The sequence below is a fragment of the Corvus cornix genome, chromosome 2 (genome assembly GCF_000738735.6).
Source record: "Corvus cornix cornix isolate S_Up_H32 chromosome 2, ASM73873v5, whole genome shotgun sequence".
Taxonomy (NCBI): Eukaryota; Metazoa; Chordata; class Aves; order Passeriformes; family Corvidae; genus Corvus; species Corvus cornix.
Genome location: NC_046333.1, coordinates 45,635,184 through 45,655,265, shown reverse-complemented (window position 1 = coordinate 45,655,265; position 20,082 = coordinate 45,635,184). Strand labels below are relative to the sequence as shown.

At 47.0% G+C, this 20,082-nt stretch overlaps 1 protein-coding gene across 1 annotated transcript; it reads right to left on the bottom strand.

Moving 5' to 3' along the window:
• Positions 1-2,327: 2,327 nt before the first annotated feature.
• Positions 2,328-6,544, bottom strand: HOXA11 (homeobox A11). Its single transcript, XM_010399002.4, has 2 exons — positions 5,881-6,544; positions 2,328-4,385 (listed from the first exon to the last, which is right to left on the bottom strand). Exons 1-2 carry the CDS (start codon positions 6,542-6,544, stop codon positions 4,153-4,155), a joined length of 897 nt encoding a protein of 298 aa, XP_010397304.1. The 3' UTR covers positions 2,328-4,152.
• Between the last annotated feature and the right edge of the window lie 13,538 nt (positions 6,545-20,082).

Here is a 20,082-nt window from a genome sequence, read left to right as displayed (position 1 = left end):
AAAGAAAGGAAGAAAGGAAGAAAGGAAGGAAGAAAGGAAGAAAGGAAGAAAGAAAGAAAGAAAGGAAGAAAGAAAGAAAGAAAGAAATAGAAAATCGAAATCTAAATCTGGTCTTGCATGAACACTGACTTAATATGCAACCACATGAACAGTTTTTAGCATAAGTATGTCAAAAGTTGTTTACCACAATCTGTGTCCAGCTGCAAGGAAGCAGACTACCCTTTAAAGTTACCAAACGACCCTAACTAAACTACAGTTCAAGACTAATAAGATCGTCAGAATTGTCTGTCATTTGCAGACTGTGTTGCCATAGATCTATTTGATTGAAGACACCTACTGTTCCACACATAAATGTCAAGTTTCATAATATTTCCAATGCTACATTTTTTTTACTTTTTTTTTTTTTAATAAGTGGAAGAAAGCTACAAGTTATTCTGAAAAAATATTTCCAGATAACGTGGATTTTCCACGCGGCTGGCCAAAACGAAGAGAAAATAAAAGGTCAACTGCAACTTAGAAAGTCCCTTCTATATTATTTCACATCCAAATCACCAACTTTTTGCATCCCTTCCCCTCCTTACAGTTCTTTTCCGCGGTGCTCAGCGGTCGGGGCAAGGGCCACCCCAGATCACAGGGTACCATTCCAGTCCCTGCACACTCCTCGCCGTTGTCCATGCCGGTAGACGTATAAAACACTTACCTTCACGCATTTCCTAACCCAAAACCCAGAGGCTTTAACTCCACCGAGAAGCCCCAGCGTCTCCCCCCTCCCCCGGCATCCCGAGCGGCTTTTTGTACAGCGGAGCCCGGTAAGTGCAATAATTACCCGTGTGGCTCCAGGGATGCAAAGTGAACAAAGGCCAAGATTTTCCTTTTTTTTTTTTTTTTTTTTTTTTTTCCCTTTTGCAGAGCTGCTCCCTTGCCCTGGGCGGCTTTGACATTGATCTGAAGATCGCCATCTTGTGGCAAAGCAGCCCCTAAACCGCGGCCGACGTCCGTCCGTCCGTCCGCCCGCCCGCCGGGGCCCCGCGGCAGGACGGCGGGAGGGCCGGCGGACAGACAGACGGCGGCGGCGGTGGCGGCGGAGAGCAATGGTCGCTCACCTCCCGGTGTAAAAACCTCTGGAAGAGCCTCCACTGCCTTTATAGCGATGCATTTGGTACAGGCGAGCGGACAAGTCACGGACAGTTTTTATGGCCGCAATGTCACAGCAACACAGAGGATGCGATTTTATTGGGCTAGGAAATCCAAACCCCGACCACAGAAACTCCATGTTTTTACTGTCTCTTGGATTGGCTCTGAATACCAGTTAATTTTTAACCAGGAAAGGAAGCTTTCAGGCTTAACTTTCATTGCCATTCAGCTCTCCATCCGTACCTCTATCCCTCTCTCACCGTCTGTCGGTCCATCTGCCTGTCTCCTTTTAACTGGCTTTCCCCCTTGCATACTAGACAAACAAACAAACAAAGTCCCCTCTTTTCCCCCTCATTTTTCAAGATTCACTTTGGGTAAACGTTGTCTGGCTGGGTGGCAGTGGTCAACAAAGGCCCAAGTCAGTAAGTCCTTCACCTCAAGGTTATGGGTGATGTCCAAGCAATACAGAAGTTCAAAGCCAGTAAACAATGCAAAAACAGAATGCACTTTCTTCTCCTGATTAGGGTTAGGGTCAACATTAAAGATTCAAACACTCTTCTCAAAACACATTCCTATCTCAGCTATTGTTTGGAGTTTGGGGTTTTCTCCCCCCTGCCCCCTCCAACTTTCTCCCTCCTGCCCTCCTCCCCCCGCTGTCCACCTCAGTCCACCCCCTCCCTGCGTTGGAGATCAAGGACAATTTCAAACAGTCCATTTCCACCACACTGCCATGCGGATTTTTTCCCGAAAGACAACAGTTTTCTTAAGGCTCCTAAATTCTGGCCACATCCATCAAACGGCTTGAACCTTCCCTTTGGTGCCAGCTTATAAAATGTGTCCCAAATGCTACTGACAAACATTTCTCCTGGACACATGTTGGTGGGGAGCAAACAGCAATGGCACATCCAACCCTCGAGCATAGGACCTTGCCCCGCCGATATTGGCAGGATAAGAAGGCCTAACATGTAGCGAGCTATGAACACACTTAATTTTCCTTTTCCTGTGACCTGCTGAAACTGTGCCCAAACAAGCCCAGGTCCACTTGTTAACTCCAGAGTAGAAGATTTAACGACGAAGTTCACAAAAGAAGAGTAATTCGCCCCAAATGGCCGAACAAGGTCATGAGGAATTTCGGGTCCCAGAGTTACGTTGGATAAAAGAACATGCAGTAACGTAACACCAGAGTAAAAATATAAAGTTTCCTTTTTTTTTTTTATTTTCCTTGTGCGCTGTTCCACTGTATACATGCAACCAAATACTTTCGCATATTAAAAGAAAACTGTATATACATATAGATGATACATACTGAAAACAGTGACGTCATATAAAGATATTGCATTTTGTGAATTGTGACAAAGAAATTACATCCATTTGGTAAAATTTATTAATCAAAAACATTCTTATCACCACTTTGTTGCACATGTAAAGAAATCCCACACCCCTTAGCCCCAAAGGAACAATTAAAAAAAAACCAAAATAAACCACCAACAAAAAAAATCAATCAGGGGAAAAAAAAAGGCATTCGAACAGAATAGGTCATGGGTTCTTTTTCTTCTTATTATTTACAAGTCTTGTAAAACACCGTTCCTGTATGAAATATACATTCAGATATTCTCAACAGCAAATTACCTCAACGATAGAACACCGTATCCTTTGTAAACTGATATAGAATTTTAAATATTTTCCTTTTTTTTCTCTTTTTTTTTTTTTAATTGCATTTTTTCACGCTTTGGTTCCTGCAGGGAAATATATATATTTATAGATATTTAAAATAAGTCCAAACAACTCTCCATTCTTTGCATATGTCGACTGGGCGACAAAGTAGCACTCGTGACATTTAAAGTAGACAACAACAAAATTACCATATTTACACTGTTTGGCTTCTGTTTAAACTCCTCACTAGTCACCTTTAAACGAACATGCAATAGAGTTATTTTAATGATCCAATGTTAGTGCATTGCACAACTCCAAGTTTCAATTAAGTGTTGTGTGGTATTTGCTAAACTGTCGTTCTCCACAGGTATTTCCTGAAGAAAGTTTGTGAGCCAGAAGCCAGAAGGTTAGTTTCCTTTATGGAGTTGTTTCTGTTAAAATGCTGAAATTCACACTTTTTTGCCGATTTATTTTTAGTATTTGTGTATGATTTGTCTCCAAAAAGATGGCAACGCATAGTCTGTTGTCATAAATAAAACAAGAGCTAATTAAATTTTTCTAATTTTATTTTTAGTGATTGTTTCTTTACGACATATGGCGAATTTATACCTGATCTTTTAAAGTAAATAATTAAGTCTTTCATTTAGGTCTTTTTTCCCTCGCCCCCATACCTTCCCACACCCCCAAAGGAAACTTTATTATAACCATCACTACATCCATATTACAGCTATTCGCGGTTGGCCCCGGGAAAGTGTAGACATGACATCCCCCCTTCCTTTAATTCTCTGTGTGTGTGTGCATGTGTGTGTGTGTGTGTGTCTCCGTCCTTCAATTCTTATTTCAAACCCATGAGCAATGGAACACTGCCTCTAACCCAGATATTTTTCTAAGGAAGAGCAAAAGATTATTTCACAGACTTTATATTCTGCAGTGGTCCTGGTTGGGTGAGCCCGACCTGGCAATCTCCAGACAGCTGTTCCACAGCAGCACAGGGGCGAGAAAGGGCCGAGGGTGGGCGAGTCCGGGGATAGAGGAGGACCGTCCCCGCCTGTGCCTGCCGAAAGCGGTGGCAGGGTGAGCCGCAGTGCCTGGAAAGGTAAGAGGTATGAATTTTGCACTCAGAGGTGACGTGCACGTTTAGAAATGGATCCCATGTGTGTCAAAATCAAATCGATTCCAGTTGATATGTAAATATATATATATAAAATTATCCTCGCAGTTCCAGAGTAGGTTTACATGTGTGTAAAACCTTAGATTCTTCTAGTCCCGTCAGATACACACCTCCTTCCTCCACGTAACCCCGTGGCTTGACCTTGTCAAGGGCGAAATCTGAATTTAATCTCATCTTGAAAAACGCTATGAGTTTTAAAGTAGCGGATTAGCTGAGTAATATTGTAATCGGTCCCTGTTAATTTTTTTTTCTTTCATTCTTCTGTTCTGAAACCATATTTTGACTTGACGGTCGGTCAGATTGAGCATTCGGGAGAGCTGGAGGCGTTTCTCTTTGTTTATGTAGACACTGAAGAAGAATTCCCTTTCTAACTCTCTAATCTGGTATTTGGTGTAAGGGCATCTCTTTTTACGCGTACGTTGTCCACCTGTGGAGCGAAAAAATGCAGAAACATTTGAGACCCGGCGGTGGCCGGCGGCGGGGGCTGAAATGGAATGGGGGGACTCTCCGGCAAAGCACGTTAACATGCAAAAGACGCGTTTTGCCCGCTCCGAGGTCGGCGTTGGTAGGTCCGGGGCTTGGCGCCAGCCCTCTGCCTTGGCGGGTGCGTGCAGCCGGGCCCGGGACCCGCCGGCACACCCCGGCTCCTGCAGCGCCGCGGCCCCGGGCAGCGTGCAGGGCGAAACCCCCGCCGAGACGCGGGGATCCGTCCTCGCTTCCTCCGCGGGGAGGGCAGCTGGAGGAAAGAGTGGTGGCGGGGGGTTCTTGCGGATTTCACGAGCCGGAGGAAAGCCTTTGTAGGCTGCTCCGCCGGGCGCCCCCACGCACGCGGAGCTGCCCAGGGAGCAGCCATCACCTGGCTGCCTGCAGCGGGCAGCGCTGCAGCGGGCGGGGGGGCCCGCGCCCAACCCTCCCCGAGCCCGTACCCGCTTGGATCTCGCCCTCATTCCCTGGCCTAATCCCGTCTCTACGTCCCGAGCAGAGGAAAAGCCCCTAAGCCCAAGGCTGAGGCGTCTCCTTCTTCCCCTAGCCGGCTATTTTCAAGCACGCTCTCCACCGCATCGAGGTATTCTCCTCTCGATTAGCCATTACGGTTTTAAAGTTCATTAAGCAGAATATAAAAGGTTTCAAGGTTCAGGAGCTCTTTACATTAAACGTAGTTGCTATCCCTTTAAAAACTTCCTTTTCTGGTACAGTTCATTGTCGAGGTATTTTTTCCCCCGGCCGTATACTAGCTTTGCCTTTTAAAAAGCCCACATAAAAAAATCAGACTTTGACAGATTGAATAACAATTGTAAGTAACAAACTGTTGGACAGAAGGCAACACGTAATTGCCACAGTGCCTTAGTAAAATGGCTTCCTTTAGACAAAAAGGCCAGCTTTAGGTTAATTTGCTTCTTTTAATATATTGCTACAGTTCAGGCGGCTACTTTATCTGTTAAACGCTATTCTAGTGCAATCGTTAAAACGGCGAAGGCTTTGAATTCAGCTCCTAACAAGACTTCTGGTGCAACACATGGCTTTTATAAAATCACTGGATTACATTGATATCAAAGGAGTCAGGATCTCCTTTTTTTGCCGAATTTACAGGCACAGAACTAACGTTATTATATTTTCAAGAGCTGACCACGGAACTCTTTTTTTATTATTATTTTTCTTTAAAAAGCAGAAAAAAGAAAAAAGGAGCAAAAAAAAGAAAAAAATTTTTTTAGGCATTCATTGCCCGGTGGGTATTTCACGGCCAATTTCAGCACTAAACACGTGATCTCGCCTTTTATAACAAAGTTTTGTTGGGGGAAATCTAAAGGCCCTTCATAAACCTTATATGCTTATAAAACAGCATATAAAAATTTAACAGCGGCGGTGCGCTAGGTTTCAAGCTGCCTTTCCTAAAAGCGCTCCGGCGCTGCCTTTATACGTACTGGAACTGCCGGATTTCTCCTCATTGTTGCCGGAAGATGACTCGGGGCTGCTGCTGCTCTCCGGCCGCCTCCTCCTCTCCTTCTCCGCCGCCGTCGCCGCCGCCCTGCTGCAGCCGCCCTCCGAACTTGAAGTTGCCGCCGCCGCCGCCCCGGCGGCCGCGGGCGCCTTCTCGCCACTCTTGTCTACCGGGTAGTCCGCCGAGGCCAGGTTTTCCGCCGTGCCATAAGCCGTCTCGAAAAATTGGTCGAAAGCCTGGGGCAGGACCCCGTTCCTGCCCACCGTGCTATAGAAATTGGAGGAGACGTTGGTGCTGGGGTGGTAGACGTTAGCTGTGTTTTTGCCGAACATCTCGCCCATGCTAGCAGTGTTGGTGGCAGGCAGGCAGTCTCTGTGCATGATCTCCTCTGCGGAGTAGCAGTGGGGCAGATTGTTCCTGGGGTGCCATTTACTGGAGGGATCAATGGCATATTCCCTGAAGGTAACTTCTCTCACAGGTTGGACCTGGGGTAGGTTGGAGGAGTAGGAGTATGTCATAGGGCGAGAAGACGGGGTTTGGGGCAAAAAAGAAGGGAGGCTGGAAAAATCAGGACCCGAGACGTAGTAAGTACAACTTGGCAAATACATGTTAGAGGAACAAGGAACACGCTCATCAAAATCCATCATTAGGGCTACCTCGGCTTCTCCGCATTAGCTGAGCTTAACATGATTCTCTAACGCAGCTGCCCCTTTGAAGCGGATCCGTGAAGTAAGAGATGGGGAGACGTAGGCTGACGTGGAGAGCTCTCCCGGCGGCGGCAGGGAGGTGCGGTCACGTGGCCCGACGTTGACATTGACGAGCGGCGGGCCCGGGCCCCGCTCCCTTTGTGGCCGTCGCGGGGGAAAGCAACAGCTCGTCGCCAGCGCCCAGGGGCGAGCCGAGCGCAGGTTGGCCGGGGGGGAGCCCTGGGGGACACACAGCCGCCCTGCCACTGCCCCAGACTTAGCCGCCCGGTCCCTGGCACCCTCTGGCTCTGGAGCAGAGAGGCTTATCAATTCCCCTCAGGGTTAGGTGAGACCTTTCTGTTTGTTTGTGGGCTTGCTGGGGCGTTCGGCGGCTCGCTGGCAGGCTACGAGAAGGAGGGCACCGTAGAGATGGACGCACGCTTTCTTCTGGAAAGCTGCTTCCGAGGAGGAAACGCTCCTGAAGAAAACGTCTTTTTTTTTCCTTTTTTTTTTTTTTTTTTTTTTTTTGGTTTGGTTTGGTTTGGGCTTTCCCTCCTCCCCCCTAAAAGAGAAAAAAGCCCTCACCATTAAGGGTTTTTTCTGGAAACCTTACTAGGAAGAATGTGCCAGGGTCAAGTCTTTACTGATTTTCATGGTGAATAGATTACATGCTTGCATTCATGTTCACTTCCGAAGCGCTTAGTGTCTTCCTTCCCTTACTTACATATTAACCTCAAATACCCCGCGCGGCTTCAGCCAAGCTTTACTGGAGGTAGTTAACAATGTCGGGTTCCCAGGACGCAGGTTTCCCTTCCTTACCCCCTCCAAATCGTCCCTTGCCTCATTCGCAACGCCAGAAAGCCAGCAAGCCCTTTAAAGTGCAGACCACGGAGCTAAAGACCGTTTGCTGATCTCTCCGCCTCAACACTGCGGCTAAATGCTTGGAAAACCAGTGGATATTTGGCTACCCCGGCTTGACAAATACTCCGAGTTTAATTGCCAGAAGCCTAGTTAAAATTACTTGACATACTGTTAACCCGTAGGAACAAACTCGCCGTACCGAGATACTTTCCTTTTAGCTTTGTGTCGTCGCTGAAGGCTGAGACCCAGGGAGACCTATTTTAAAAACCTGGTTAAACTTTCACTATTGTTGCATGAAAGGGATGATATAGAAAGCGGATTGTACAGGGCAGAGAATAAAAAGTGCTTTTCTGCCAATAAAAATGCACACCCCACCGAATGAGCAGAGCCAAAGAAAACAGAGAAATACGCCAAAGAATACAGCACCTTTTGAGGCACGGACATCCCTAAGTTCTCGGAAAAGTATTTTTTTGCTATTCTGATGCTCGATTTCAGAAAAGAAATATTTGAATTCCGGCTGGATTTCATCAAAATAGAAAAGCAGAATGGCAAAAGGCTAATTGTGAAGTCGGTACTCTGAGGAAATCAGACGTAGTTCAAGATCCGTGCCCCCGTGGACTTGGGAGGGTAGTGAAAGGGAAACGAAAATGTTAGGGAAATAATATTTGGATTTCCCCCCCTCTTCCTCTGCAGTGCTGTGGAAGTATTTATACATCCGGAGAAAGTTCTCTAGTAAATTCTGGAGATCTTCGGTATTTAAATGTCAACATCGATTTGTTTATTTATTGCTTAGCTTATCGTAACCGACCCAATAACAAATCTAATCATGTTGTGCAGAGAGAAAATATTCTCATTATGTATTTCCCCTACATTATAGTTAACTATTGCGTTTGAATTCAAGCTGTAAATTCAATATTATCAAGTAATTACTTTGTAGTGGAGTAAACTAATTTATTAGCATTAATGTTTATATGCCTTTTTCTTATTTTACAAGGGTTACCGTTCACAAATCAAATGCTCTGGACGTATCCCTGTAATGAACTCTTTATTTTGGTTTGCTGCAAGAACTTCTTATGCTTACCGCACGTCTGTGAGCTGAACTTGAAATTAATGAATTAATCTTCCAGCTTGACATATTTGCTAGAAAGTGGATGGAAAGAGATTGCATGTCGTCAAAATTGCTAGCAGAAGACTGCAATGTCGTTTAGGGATTGTAAAATGGTTGGGGGGCTTTCCTTCTCTCTCCCTCTCTTTTCTTTTCTTTTCTTTTCTTTTCTTTTCTTTTCTTTTCTTTTCTTTTCTCTTTTCTTTTCTCTTTTCTTTTTTTTTCTTTTTTCTTTTTTTTTTTTTTTTTTTTTTTTTTTTACTTGAGGTGGGGAGGGGTGTACAAGAGCTCTGGTTGGCTTTTTCCTTAACGCTGTAATTTTGCTCACATTTACTTTCCTCCTAGGTGTTTTACGGGGGGTGGTCGTGGTGGTGGTGGTGGGTGGAGTGGGCTGGGGGGTCGGAAGCCCTCTTTTGGTGTCCGAACATTGGTTATTTTCCCTGTATACCCGCACCGTTCAGTTCCGTCGATGAAAAACCTCTCCCCACACCCTGCACACACGCAGACACTCCTCCCTTCGAACAAAAAGGAATGTATAAGGATTTCAGTGACTTTGAGATAACAAAGGCGCCACCATTGCCGAGCCTCGCCCCGCCTCTGTGTGATGGCAAACAAATTCTTGCACTTGTATTAGGGCTTTTAAGGCTATAATTGAACACGGCGCGTCTAGGGGAACCGAAAACAGTTCTAGACTGACCTGCGGTTTTATAGCACTTTGGCAGTCAACTTCAGCTTGTGTCAGAGCAGACATGACAGAGCTGCCCAACACTTAATCGCGGGACGCCACCTCCTCGGACTCACTGCAGCCGCCCTCTTGCATTTCAATAAATTTCAAACCTTGGGGCTAGAAATGGGGAGCAGAGCTGGCGCAGGTTTGTATGGGGCTCTTTGCCGCTCCTCTCTGCAGCCGGGGCTGCGGCGCCGTGCGAGGCTCCGCCGTGCCAGAGGTCGGGGCTGCCTCTGCGAAACAAAGGGAAATTAAGGCAAGAAGGGCGAGAAGGCAACTGGAAATAGGAGTGTGTGTGCGTGGGTGTGCGTGTGTCTGGGCATATATGTGCTTGCACAGCATGCACACGTGCAGCCCCGATGCCTGCTTTTGAATCGCTCGAGCTCTCTCCCCCACCTCTCCCAACCAAGCAGCCTATTTCTTCAAGCGGGTTTGTAACGCAGGGGGACCCCAAAATGCCTCCGGGTGCCGCCTGCACAACAAGGGGGAAGGGTGATGCGGAAAACCGAGGGGGGCACAGTTCGTCTGGGAGCGAGTAGACACCCAAGGCACAGGCTGTTCTCTGCTTTATTTGCTGTTAAGTGAAACAAGAGATAATGTACGCTTAAAGTCCCGGAATGTGTGGGTAATTGCAGGCAGCCTGCTGTTAAGTTGCTGTGTTCAGCACAATTATCAATGTTGATTATTTGGTCTAATGTTGAATTGCTCTTTTAATACAGTAATTGGGACTTCCGCGTTGAGGAATGGGGAAAACCGAGCCTTCCCCTCGCTAACCTCACTGAGAACAACATAAACAAAGGCAGGCATTTCGTTTGGAGAAGCAAAATGCATTCGTTACGCCTTCCCATGTATTTCGACCGGATTAGAGAGGGTAAAACCGCTCTGAATTTGGAACCTCTGCTGCAAGACGGTTTTGCAAAGGAGAAGCGTGGCCAAGAGGTGGGGAGACTGTTACCCATAGCTAAGCTAAACAAAGGGAGGAGAAAAAGTTACATCTCTTCTTTGGAGGAATATAAACAGAACTAGGACGCCTCGATAGTCTAGCTCTTACATATACAGATGGCGTGCAAAGGAAAGTGTTTAACTCACTACTGCTTCTTCAAAAGGTCAAGTTCTATTGTATCTAAATTGTCTTTTTGTACCGGGCTTTGCTTGAAAAATATTTGAAGCCAACCATTTACCTTGCCAGCAGGGTGGGTGCCTCTAATTAACAGGAGAAACGTGTGCTAGAAGGAATTTGCGTCAAGAGGAGCTAATTAAAATATTACAGGATTGCTGGCTTCAATCTCTGCTGCTTCTCTCTCATAGGGAGGGTGGCCGGTATTAGGACTCGAGCAGGAGAAAATATCTAAGGAATTAGGACAGTGTTTTGTAAAATTGAGGGTTGATTACAGTCTACAAAGGCTTATTAGAAAAACGCAGCATTAGGGAATTTGAAATGTTGCTGCCAACGAAAAGCGCACCGTCTTCCCACCTTTACCAGTGCAAATAGGGGCACAAGGCGATAATTCGTCGCAAAATTTGCCAGGAGTGCAGCTTTAGAAAAGCCTGCTTATTATTTGGATTTTAAATACCTCGGGCTCAGAAATTCTCAAAAGGCGTTTCTTTTCTATTTGCCGTTTTGTCTGCTATGGAAAGAAGCTATACATACACTTCTTTTTATTTATTTATTTTTTGAAACTAAATATGTTTCCATAAGATTGAAATAGAATGAGGTGCTACAATAGCTATCTAAAAATTTTAAATAATAGATGGTTTTAATTATATATATATTTGTTTGTGTGTATATAACGGTGAGATAGAAGCCCCGTACTGTGACAACGGACAGCTACTTATTGTCCAAAACGTGAAACGGTGTGGTTGTGATTTTGCTAGGAAATTTGAGAACACATTTAAATAGAACGAGAAAATGTAAACAGGATTTAAGTCAATGTAATTCTGACTTTTTTTTTTTTTAACCACATTACATTATTTTAGAGGCTTGAACACCTCAAAAGGCTGCACTCGTCTGGGCTAGAATATGTTAGATTATTTTTTAATATCACTAGCAAAATCCTTTCCTTTCCTCTGTCACCCTCTGTGCCTTTTTCAGTTGCTGAAATTAAGAAGGTGGTTGGTTTTTTCCTTTCAAGCCTCCCGTCTAGTTTGAATATCAGGATTAAACGGCTACGGACCTACAGATGTATACCCGTTGTTGGCGACCAATCATGATATTTTGCATCCCTTTGCGCTGATGAACATCCGAGGGCTCTCTGACTCTGGTAGCTGCAAGAAGCCGAAATATTGCGGGCTTTTTTTCAGGAGAGGAAGCTACTTCCAGATAGATAACTTCATGTTTTCGGCAGCTATTCTCTTGCTCTCTAGCAGACAAACGATTTGTTGTTCTGACAGCCTCCCGGCGCCTTCCCAACGCGCGGGGAGTCTCTCACGACGTTGTGTCTCCTCACCCCCCTGTTCCCCAGCCCTGAGCTCCCAGGTCCCGGGGCGCTGAACCCCTCTAAATTGTTTATATTTACTGCTTGGAGCCTGCCCCTGAAAGACAATGCTGGCAATAAGACGGACGTAAGAAGATCTTTTCTCAGACCAACTAGTATATCAAAAATTGATTGACTGACGATGCTTCTATAAATGTCTCTTTTTCTCCCCTTGAACACCCTCGGAGGCTTTCCTGGCACATGAAAACATACACACAGTCGCTCATTTTTTTCCCCCGTCTATCCAGATACAGGTGCAAGAGGCTTCTAGCAAACTTAGTCTGCGGGAGAGGGGTGTCTAGAGCCAGCGGAGGGCTCTAAACTGCAAAAATTTCCTTCGTTATAATGCACCAGTACAGAAAAGCAGGCACTTTCCACCGACTCCCACCCAGACCCACAAAGCACCATGTGGTTAGCACCGTTTGTAGTAAGTAGGTACCAATCCCCTTTCGTGTCAGCGTATTTTATGAAGAATTAAGCACAGCGATTTAGGGGAACATCCCCAGTGGTCCCTTGAAAGCGAGGTGCTAGTAATCGACAGTTATCCCTGCGGACGGCCATATCCCAGGCGATGTTCCCGTGCAAAGTTCACCCGCAACCGGGAGTGCCGCTTTACTCTATACATTACAAAAAAAAAAAAAAAAAAAAAAAAAAAAAAGAAAGAAAAAGGAAAAAAATAAAGAAAAAGGAAAAAAAAGTCCGCCAAAACGTTCCCATGTCGACTTACATTTGAAAGTATTGCTAGAATCGATGCCTTGAACTTGACCTTAGATTTGTTAATCAAGGAAATATATTCAGTGAGAAGAAGAAGAAAAACAATCCTATCATGTTGCCTCTGGCAAACGAGCATTTTCTGCCTACCAATTCGGGATATAAACAACACACGAGAGTTGTGAGATATATAATGTGCCCTCTAGATTAAGCCCAGAACACTACAGAAAGTGAAATGCCTCAACGCCGAGACCAGCCTGTCATAGTCAGACTGTTTCTGAGATGCTGAGAGCCACACTATGCCACAGAAATTCACGTCAAGGTAATTGACTGGGATTCTAAGCTAAATTGAATTTTATAGGATATAAGATTCTCTCTAATGCACATTAAATTTTAACAATGATTTATAAAGGTATTCCAATTTTTTATTTAATTATTTTGCCCAACTCGCCAAGAAACACATCAGATTTTACTGTACCACTGCTAACTTTATAGGAGAGCCTTATTCACATATCGTGAACTAAAGACATTTCTTCATCAATGGTTTTTTTAGGGGGCGGGTACAGGAAGTATCGCTATACCGAGACTGTCAAATCAACGACTTCAAAGCTCCAACTTCATATTTTGATGGACTCTCAGAATTGTATTATAATTAAGGTACCTGTACTTGTGTAACATTTACAGGAAGCCATTTGTACAACACGCGTTTAAAGTACGTGCTGCACTTTAGGATGCAATCATATGCCCATGTACAGCTCAGCCAGCTGGTAAGGATCGTTTCTTGTCTCTTCTCTCATATGTAAAGCAAAGATACCCATTAAAAGAGCTCTTCCTCTAAGCCTAATATGGCTGCTCTTGCCTATGCCGGGGAGGAAGCCCGCTCATTGTCCCGTTTGTTTCCCTTTCCCGACTTTTCAACAAATGCTGATACTAATATCACATCTTCCAGAAATCGAGATGCATAAGCATGACAGATCCACACCGCAGAACCCGGGGGAATTTGGGTAAAACATCCCGAATGGGACCAGGCAATGTGGGGGGGTTACTCGTTCTTTCTCTTTCGGTTTTATTTGCCCATCAAGAGTTCATACAGCACGGTATTTAGAAGTCCTCACATATTTAAATGTAAACCAGCCACTAGCTGGAGACGAAACGCATCCAAGATTGCTTTGTATTAAAAAAAACCTCTTATTTTTTCTTTTTTTTTTTTTTGCCTACCCGAAGCCATCTCGAAAGCTAAAGCCAGGCTTGAAATAACCCGATCTTCCATTACTCCTCACCCAAGCCAACTACATAGGTCGTTTTATACGATCAGGAATAAATGAAAGCAATTTGCTTAGTGCGTTCGAATCAAGGCGATTACGACGAAATTCAGATTAATTAAAACTGACAGGTTACAATGCCCGGCTGGCATTTTTCTCTCTAGATACGCACAAACAATGGCGAAAAGCAGACAGGTTAAACATCCTTCCCCGTATTTCTTCCCCACACAGCCGTCCACCCTCCTCCCTGGCACTTGAATGATTAAAATGATTTCAGAGGCAAGTACACGGGAATAAAACAACCGGGGATGAAAACCAGGAGACACTTTTCCATGCAGCCTGACCCAGCTCTGCAATACAGCACGGCGCTGCACAAAGCCAAACAACCAGCAGCTCTAAGCTCTATCTGCAAGTTTGCTCTGACCCCAGCCTCTCCTGGCGCACCTTCCTGCCAAGAGCCCTCTTTGCTTCCCACCTATGCTAGAGCGGAAAGCAGCATCCCTGGGAATGGTGGAGCCGGCACCCAAGCTGGGAGAAACAGTCTTACTTTTCTCAACCGGCTCTTCGGCTCTACCAGCATCAGCTCAGGCAGCCGCCTTCCCCCAGGTCCCCGCAGGAGAAGTGGCACTTCGGCCTCACACACCGTGGGAGAAAGGGAGTGGGGTGGGTGGGTGGGCTGGAGGGGAGAGCAGGGGCCTGGGAAACTCTCCACAAAGGCTTCCCGAATGACTTTGCTCCAGTCATGCAGGGGGCTTTTTGCGAGGGTACCGGGTGGGTGTTTGCTGTTGGCTTGTTTGCTTAGTTCACCACCGAGCAGGGGGAGAGGAGAAACATTGAGCCGCTTCCAGGAAGAGCACGAAAATCTTACCCCAGCATCCAGAAGTCTCTCGCCTGTGCAAGAATATATCCCCACGGAGACTGACAGTTAGGGTCCCGCGCTGGGCTGTAGATCTCCAGATCAGTGAGGATGGATCGCATATTTTTTGGTTTCCTCTCTTACAGATTAAATATACACGGTCCACCAAATATTTCTTCTCGATTTTTCAGTGTCTTGGGTTGCTGTTGATTTGGGGGTTTATATATTTTTTTTTGTTCTAGTTGGTTTTCCTTTAGATGGAGAGAAATCTAACCACTGGGGCACATTGTCCTTCCTGCCAGCTTCAGGCAAAATGCGGCGATATCACAGGCTAATGACGATTATTGCTGTTATTATTATTATTACTGTTATAGCTATTTGTTTTGTCCTCTCTCTCTCTTCTCCCCCGCCCTCTCTGTCTCTCCCCCTCTCTCTGTTTCTCTCCTGGTCCCTTAGGATTTCCGATGGCGATTTGCACACAAGGTGATTGCAGGAGGCTAAAATGCTGTCTAATTCCACGGATTCCCGTCGCACGAGTAGGAGAAATGAAAAAAAAAAAAAAAAGAAAGAAGTCCCTGTGTTTTTGATCACGAGACACCCGGCCGTTCCTCCCCAGTACACCCCGGGTCACAGTACAGTAATGACCGTGGGTTGTGCGTTGTAGGACTTGACCTTTCCTACGTAGAAGAGGGCGCTTTACGCTAAGGGGAGGGAAGGGAGGGGAAGCGGAGGGAGGAAGAGAGATGCTCTCTTTGGGGATGTTTAATCACAGTTCAGATCTAGGAATGGGCAAAGCTTCTGCCTTGCAGTACGCCATGTTGAAGCTATTCACTGGAGAGAAAAAAAAAATTCTTTTTGGGGGTGCGGGGGCGGGAAGGAGGCCGAAGGAAGGAGGGAGGAGGATAAGACTTAATGAACGCTAGCATTTCGTACCCTAGTTCATGAATCAACTGCATTCAAGGGGGAGGGGCCCAGGGGGCAGGGAAAGGCTCACGGCGTGGCCAGAACACCCGCGGCCGGACCCCCGCAGAAGCGGCCGGGGCGCATGGGCCCGTCCCGGCACCCACCGCCCCACATTGCCCCCGTCCCGGGCGGAAAACCACCCCCTGGTTCCCTCCCCTTCTTCTTTTTGGACTCCTTTACCGGCCGAGAGCGTGCAAGGACATCTCTTCAAATCCTCATGAAAGTGCATTGAAACGCATCTAAATGTTATGAATGGCGACAAACGGCCTTTTAGCGCCTGCCAATATTTTTTTTTGTATTAAACGCTGTCTTGATTTTATTGCTAATGCTGCCCACGGAGAATGCTGAAATGCACCAGGAATGGGGTTTTATTTAGGCCGTAGATATTTTTTAAATAGCTTTAATTTATAGGCTAAAGGCCGAGATTCTTACCCGTTCTCTCAGAATTATATATATAGGTACATATATAAAGTTGTTCTAGAAGCAATGGGCGATTTTCTGAATATTTCAATATTGCGGACCACATTCTTTTCCTTTTTGCTTTAGAGGCCATTCCGGATTTTTTAGACGGGAATCTTTCTGAGCAAAAGGCAGTGGAAAAAAAAAAAAAAAAGATATAGCTTTAGAGTTATACTTGTTCTTTTTCGGAAATATGCTCCTGTCAAGGTTTATTTCCCATAGCAAACCACCTTTGCTACTGCCAAGTGCTCTAGGCGGGGATAGATTAAATACCAGATTATTCACTGGGTGGGAAAAAGTGTAACATTTGTTATACCTGTCTGTCTGCATCAAAGACATAAGGACACTTTCTGCCCATGGGAAAACGGAGGGACCCACGACGCCAAGAATTAGGCTATTATAAACTAACATTTCCAGACATTAGGAATTATAATTAAAGTCTCTGAATCCAAGACTGAAAGTGAACTACGTGGAGATTGAAGTGAAACTGATTTTTTTTTTTTTGTCTTTAATTATATTGTGCGTTTCACGCAAGGAATGAACTGCTACTCTGATATTAGTGTTCCAATAAATACAATAAATATACAGCAATAACTTGCTCCCTCTGTCTTTCGCAGCTCTCTTCACATCTGTTAAAATATTATACCTAACCTTTGATTCAAGGGAAGCTGAGAAAATAAAGACTGTACTATGTTTACATGAGTTTTGTTTTCTAATTTTGTGTTTGTTTTCCTTCCAAATCCTTCTTCCGGTGCATTTTCTTAACGTTTGCAAATTAAACTCCTTGCACATGTAACTCTACACAGCAATCCAGGCACAGTAAGTTGCCCTCCACCATTTTAAAACATTCTCTGTAACGCGGGGAATACAAATAATAATTCTCTCTGAATCGTGTGCAAGGACGGACGTCGTGAATTAATGTATCACGTTGCTTAATTATTTTCTTTGGTGATATATTCACTTGTAAAACGTATTAGGGATGTATTTTAGGACTCTGGCGGCAGATTGGTGAGAGGGGAATATGTAGTACAACAGCAATTTGTACTTGAAAATGTATGTGCCAACAGCTTTTGGACGGCAAATGAAGGCAATAAATAACATGAACACACACACACCTACATGCCCGCTCTCCCCCACGCTCCGAGGCCACATCTACCCGGCAAAGGGATGGAGGGATGGAGGCGCGGAGGCCTGCATGGCTGCAGCCGTGGGTGGGCAGACACGCGGGACGACCGAAGCGAGGGCGGGAGTGCACGCAAGGCCCGCGGAGAGGGAATCTTCCGTGACTCGGAAAACCGCAGACACCACCGTCTTGGTGCCCTGAGTCGCCGCACGGCCGCGGAGTGCTCAGCCAGGCACCTCCGCTCCCCTCACTTCCCTCTTCACTCTGCTCTGGAGAGCAAGGCACGGAGCTCCCTGTCTTTACTCACCTGACCCAGCCACTCTCGCCGCGGGATGTTTCTCGAGAGGCGCCTCGAGCCGTGCCCGACGAGGAGGCAGCGGCTCGGCGAGGAGCGGCCTCCCCGCGGGACCGGGCGCGAAGCCTCCGCCGCGGCCGCCGCACGCCCGAGGGTTTGGGAGAGACATCCCGGTGGGGTGGGGGGATCCGCCGCTGGCCTGGGATCCCGCGTCCCTGACGGGGACTCTCCACTGCAGGCCCGGAAACATGACCTGCTCGTCCTGCTAAAGCCTACGAGAGCCTCGGAGCCTCGACGCTGACTTACATGGTAACAGGGGTCGGATCCAAAATGTTACCTTACTCCTGCCAGCGATCGCGAGTCAAATGCTCCCCTTTTTACCCTGTGAAATATATATGCGGCTGAGCTATTTGAACAGTAGTGGGAATTTAAATTCGCTAATCCACAGTCAGTCTTGAAATGCTTAGCAGATTTGAACTGTAGGAACGTTCAGTATGAAAACATAATCTTCAAATGCTAGCTCCGATTAAAAGTTACCTTAAAAAAAAAAAAGTTACAGTTATACTAATGTCGGCCATGTTCTCATTGTGGGTTTCTTTCAAGACGTCCCTGAATTATATCGCTCGAGGGCATGGTCTGAAAATAGAAGGTATTCTGACTAAGGTAGGCAGGATTCAGTCCTCTGTATCACCCCCAACTCCGACCTGCAGTACATATAATTTGCCGCGTCTCATGCAATAATTACACAGGCTGAGAAATTATACAGGTTGCGAAATACAACGGAATAAACAAAATTATTCACTCGGAGCAAGAACAAGTGTAATTCACTAGTAGCCTTCTTCAGGTAATTTCTCTCCTTCGGGAGAAAGCGTCGCAGGGAGACGGTGGAAAGGCGGCTGTCCCGTGCCTGTAGCCGAGGCAGACAGCCCATGGACAGCAGGTACGGCCGGTGGGAGACAGGTCCCCGGCGCCAGCTCACAGCACCAGGCCTCCGAGCAGGGTACAGGGCTTCCCGCAGCTAGAACAGCTCCAGCACGGGAGTTTTCCGCCCGCTCCAGCTCCGCTGAAATTGACAGGCCGTGGGGCTACCGCAGAGGTCGTGGAGACTACCGGCTCCCCAGTGGCTTCCCTCGGCTGTGGGTAGCCCAAGGCCCTGCCCGCCATGGACAGGGGGTGTTGCGCCCGTGGATCTTTGCCCGTGGTCCCTCGTACGGTACCGCAGGCCACTGGAAGGCCGGGTGCTTGTCACAGGGGGCCGACAGCCTGTCACCCCAAAGCACAACCAAACTGCGTGGTCTGGAAACCGCCTGCCAATAATGTGACACTCCCAGGCTATTTTCGCAGCAGGACGGGATTTCTCGCTCAGAAATTCCCTGACCGGCCTCCGAAGGGATGCATCCGAAATTCCCACGCTCCGCGGCCGCGGGTTTCCCGCGGCCTGAGAAACCACAGCGCTTCGGAGCCCGAGAAACCACAGCGGTTCACAGCCCCTGAGCGGCCGCACACGGCGGGAAGGCTAAAATCCCGAACGTAGGGCAAAGCCCCCGACACGAAAACCTCCTGGAAAATAAATCCTGCTCCTGCAGGTAGTTTTCATGTCAGTTATTGCACGAATGTGTTACAGTCAGATCTGAGGGACGGAAATCGCTCTGCGCTGATCCCTGCAGAGGTGGGTCCTTTTGAATTTCAGAAATGTAAGGCTAGAAGCGCACAGCGAGCGCGGTATATGATACCCTCTAAATGTACCGTAAAGTTTCCCCGATAATTCTAATTAGAGCTACAGACCACCGCAGGAGACAGGCGGCTAAAGCAAACTTCTCTTTGTGCCCGACCAAAGTCGCCCGCCACTCGCTATCCGGGCCGGCCGGCGGCTCCTCGCACAGCACCAGGCACCCTTCAGCCGGGCACCGGCTGAGCACCGAGTGTCCGTCACCGCCAGAGAGAGAGAGAGAGAGAGAGCACGAGAAGCATAACCTGCTCCGCACTCTGCCTTGCAAGCCCAGACGCATTTTACCCAAATGTGCCCATTTCGGGCGGTGCGGCGGGCTCGGCGCGGGGCGCGGGCAGGATGCTGCGCGGGCGCGGCCAGGTGCGGACGCGACCCGGGGCTGGCCACGAGGTGGCGCTGTCGGCCCGCGGATGCTGCCGGCGCCAGGAGCTGTCAAAAGTCAAGGTCACAAATCGGCTTTTTCCCCTCAAGGTCAAGGTTTCGGGCCTTCCCCGTCATGTCATCGCCACGCAGCCCCCCCACCTCCCCGTCGAGGCACCGGCAGGCTGGGCAGCGTGCCCCCATCCCAAGGGTCGGCCGCCGGCCTCCATTTCCCGGCGAGGGCTGTAGCGCTGCGCTCGTATCATCCTGCTCTTCCACCCCCCGGCCCCCAGTGCGGCTGCAAAACCACTGTTTAACATTACCGAAACATTTATAGTTTAGGAACGCTGGTTATCAGGCGTGCCTGCCCGCAGATAAACACCGCCAAGAAAAATAAAACAAAATCCACCATATATACACAAGCTACATACTGAAAGACAACAGTATTACAATTATAAGACTGATACATTATATTTTTCCATGAAATGCACGTAGAAATGGAAAAAGTAAAGAGTATTTCTTTCAGATTTTATTACAGTGACTATTTTATTAACAGTATTAATACTACTATACT

What these genes read in the sequence shown, in the direction of transcription:
- HOXA11 (XM_010399002.4), bottom strand. Translation starts at nt 6,544, where the DNA reads ATGATGGATTTTGATGAGCGTGTTCCTTGTTCCTCTAACATGTATTTG. An exon ending in GGAGAAATCCGGCAGTTCCA is followed by an intron (nt 4,386 to 5,880) that starts GTACGTATAAAG and finishes TTCGCTCCACAG; the next exon opens with GTGGACAACGTACGCGTAAA.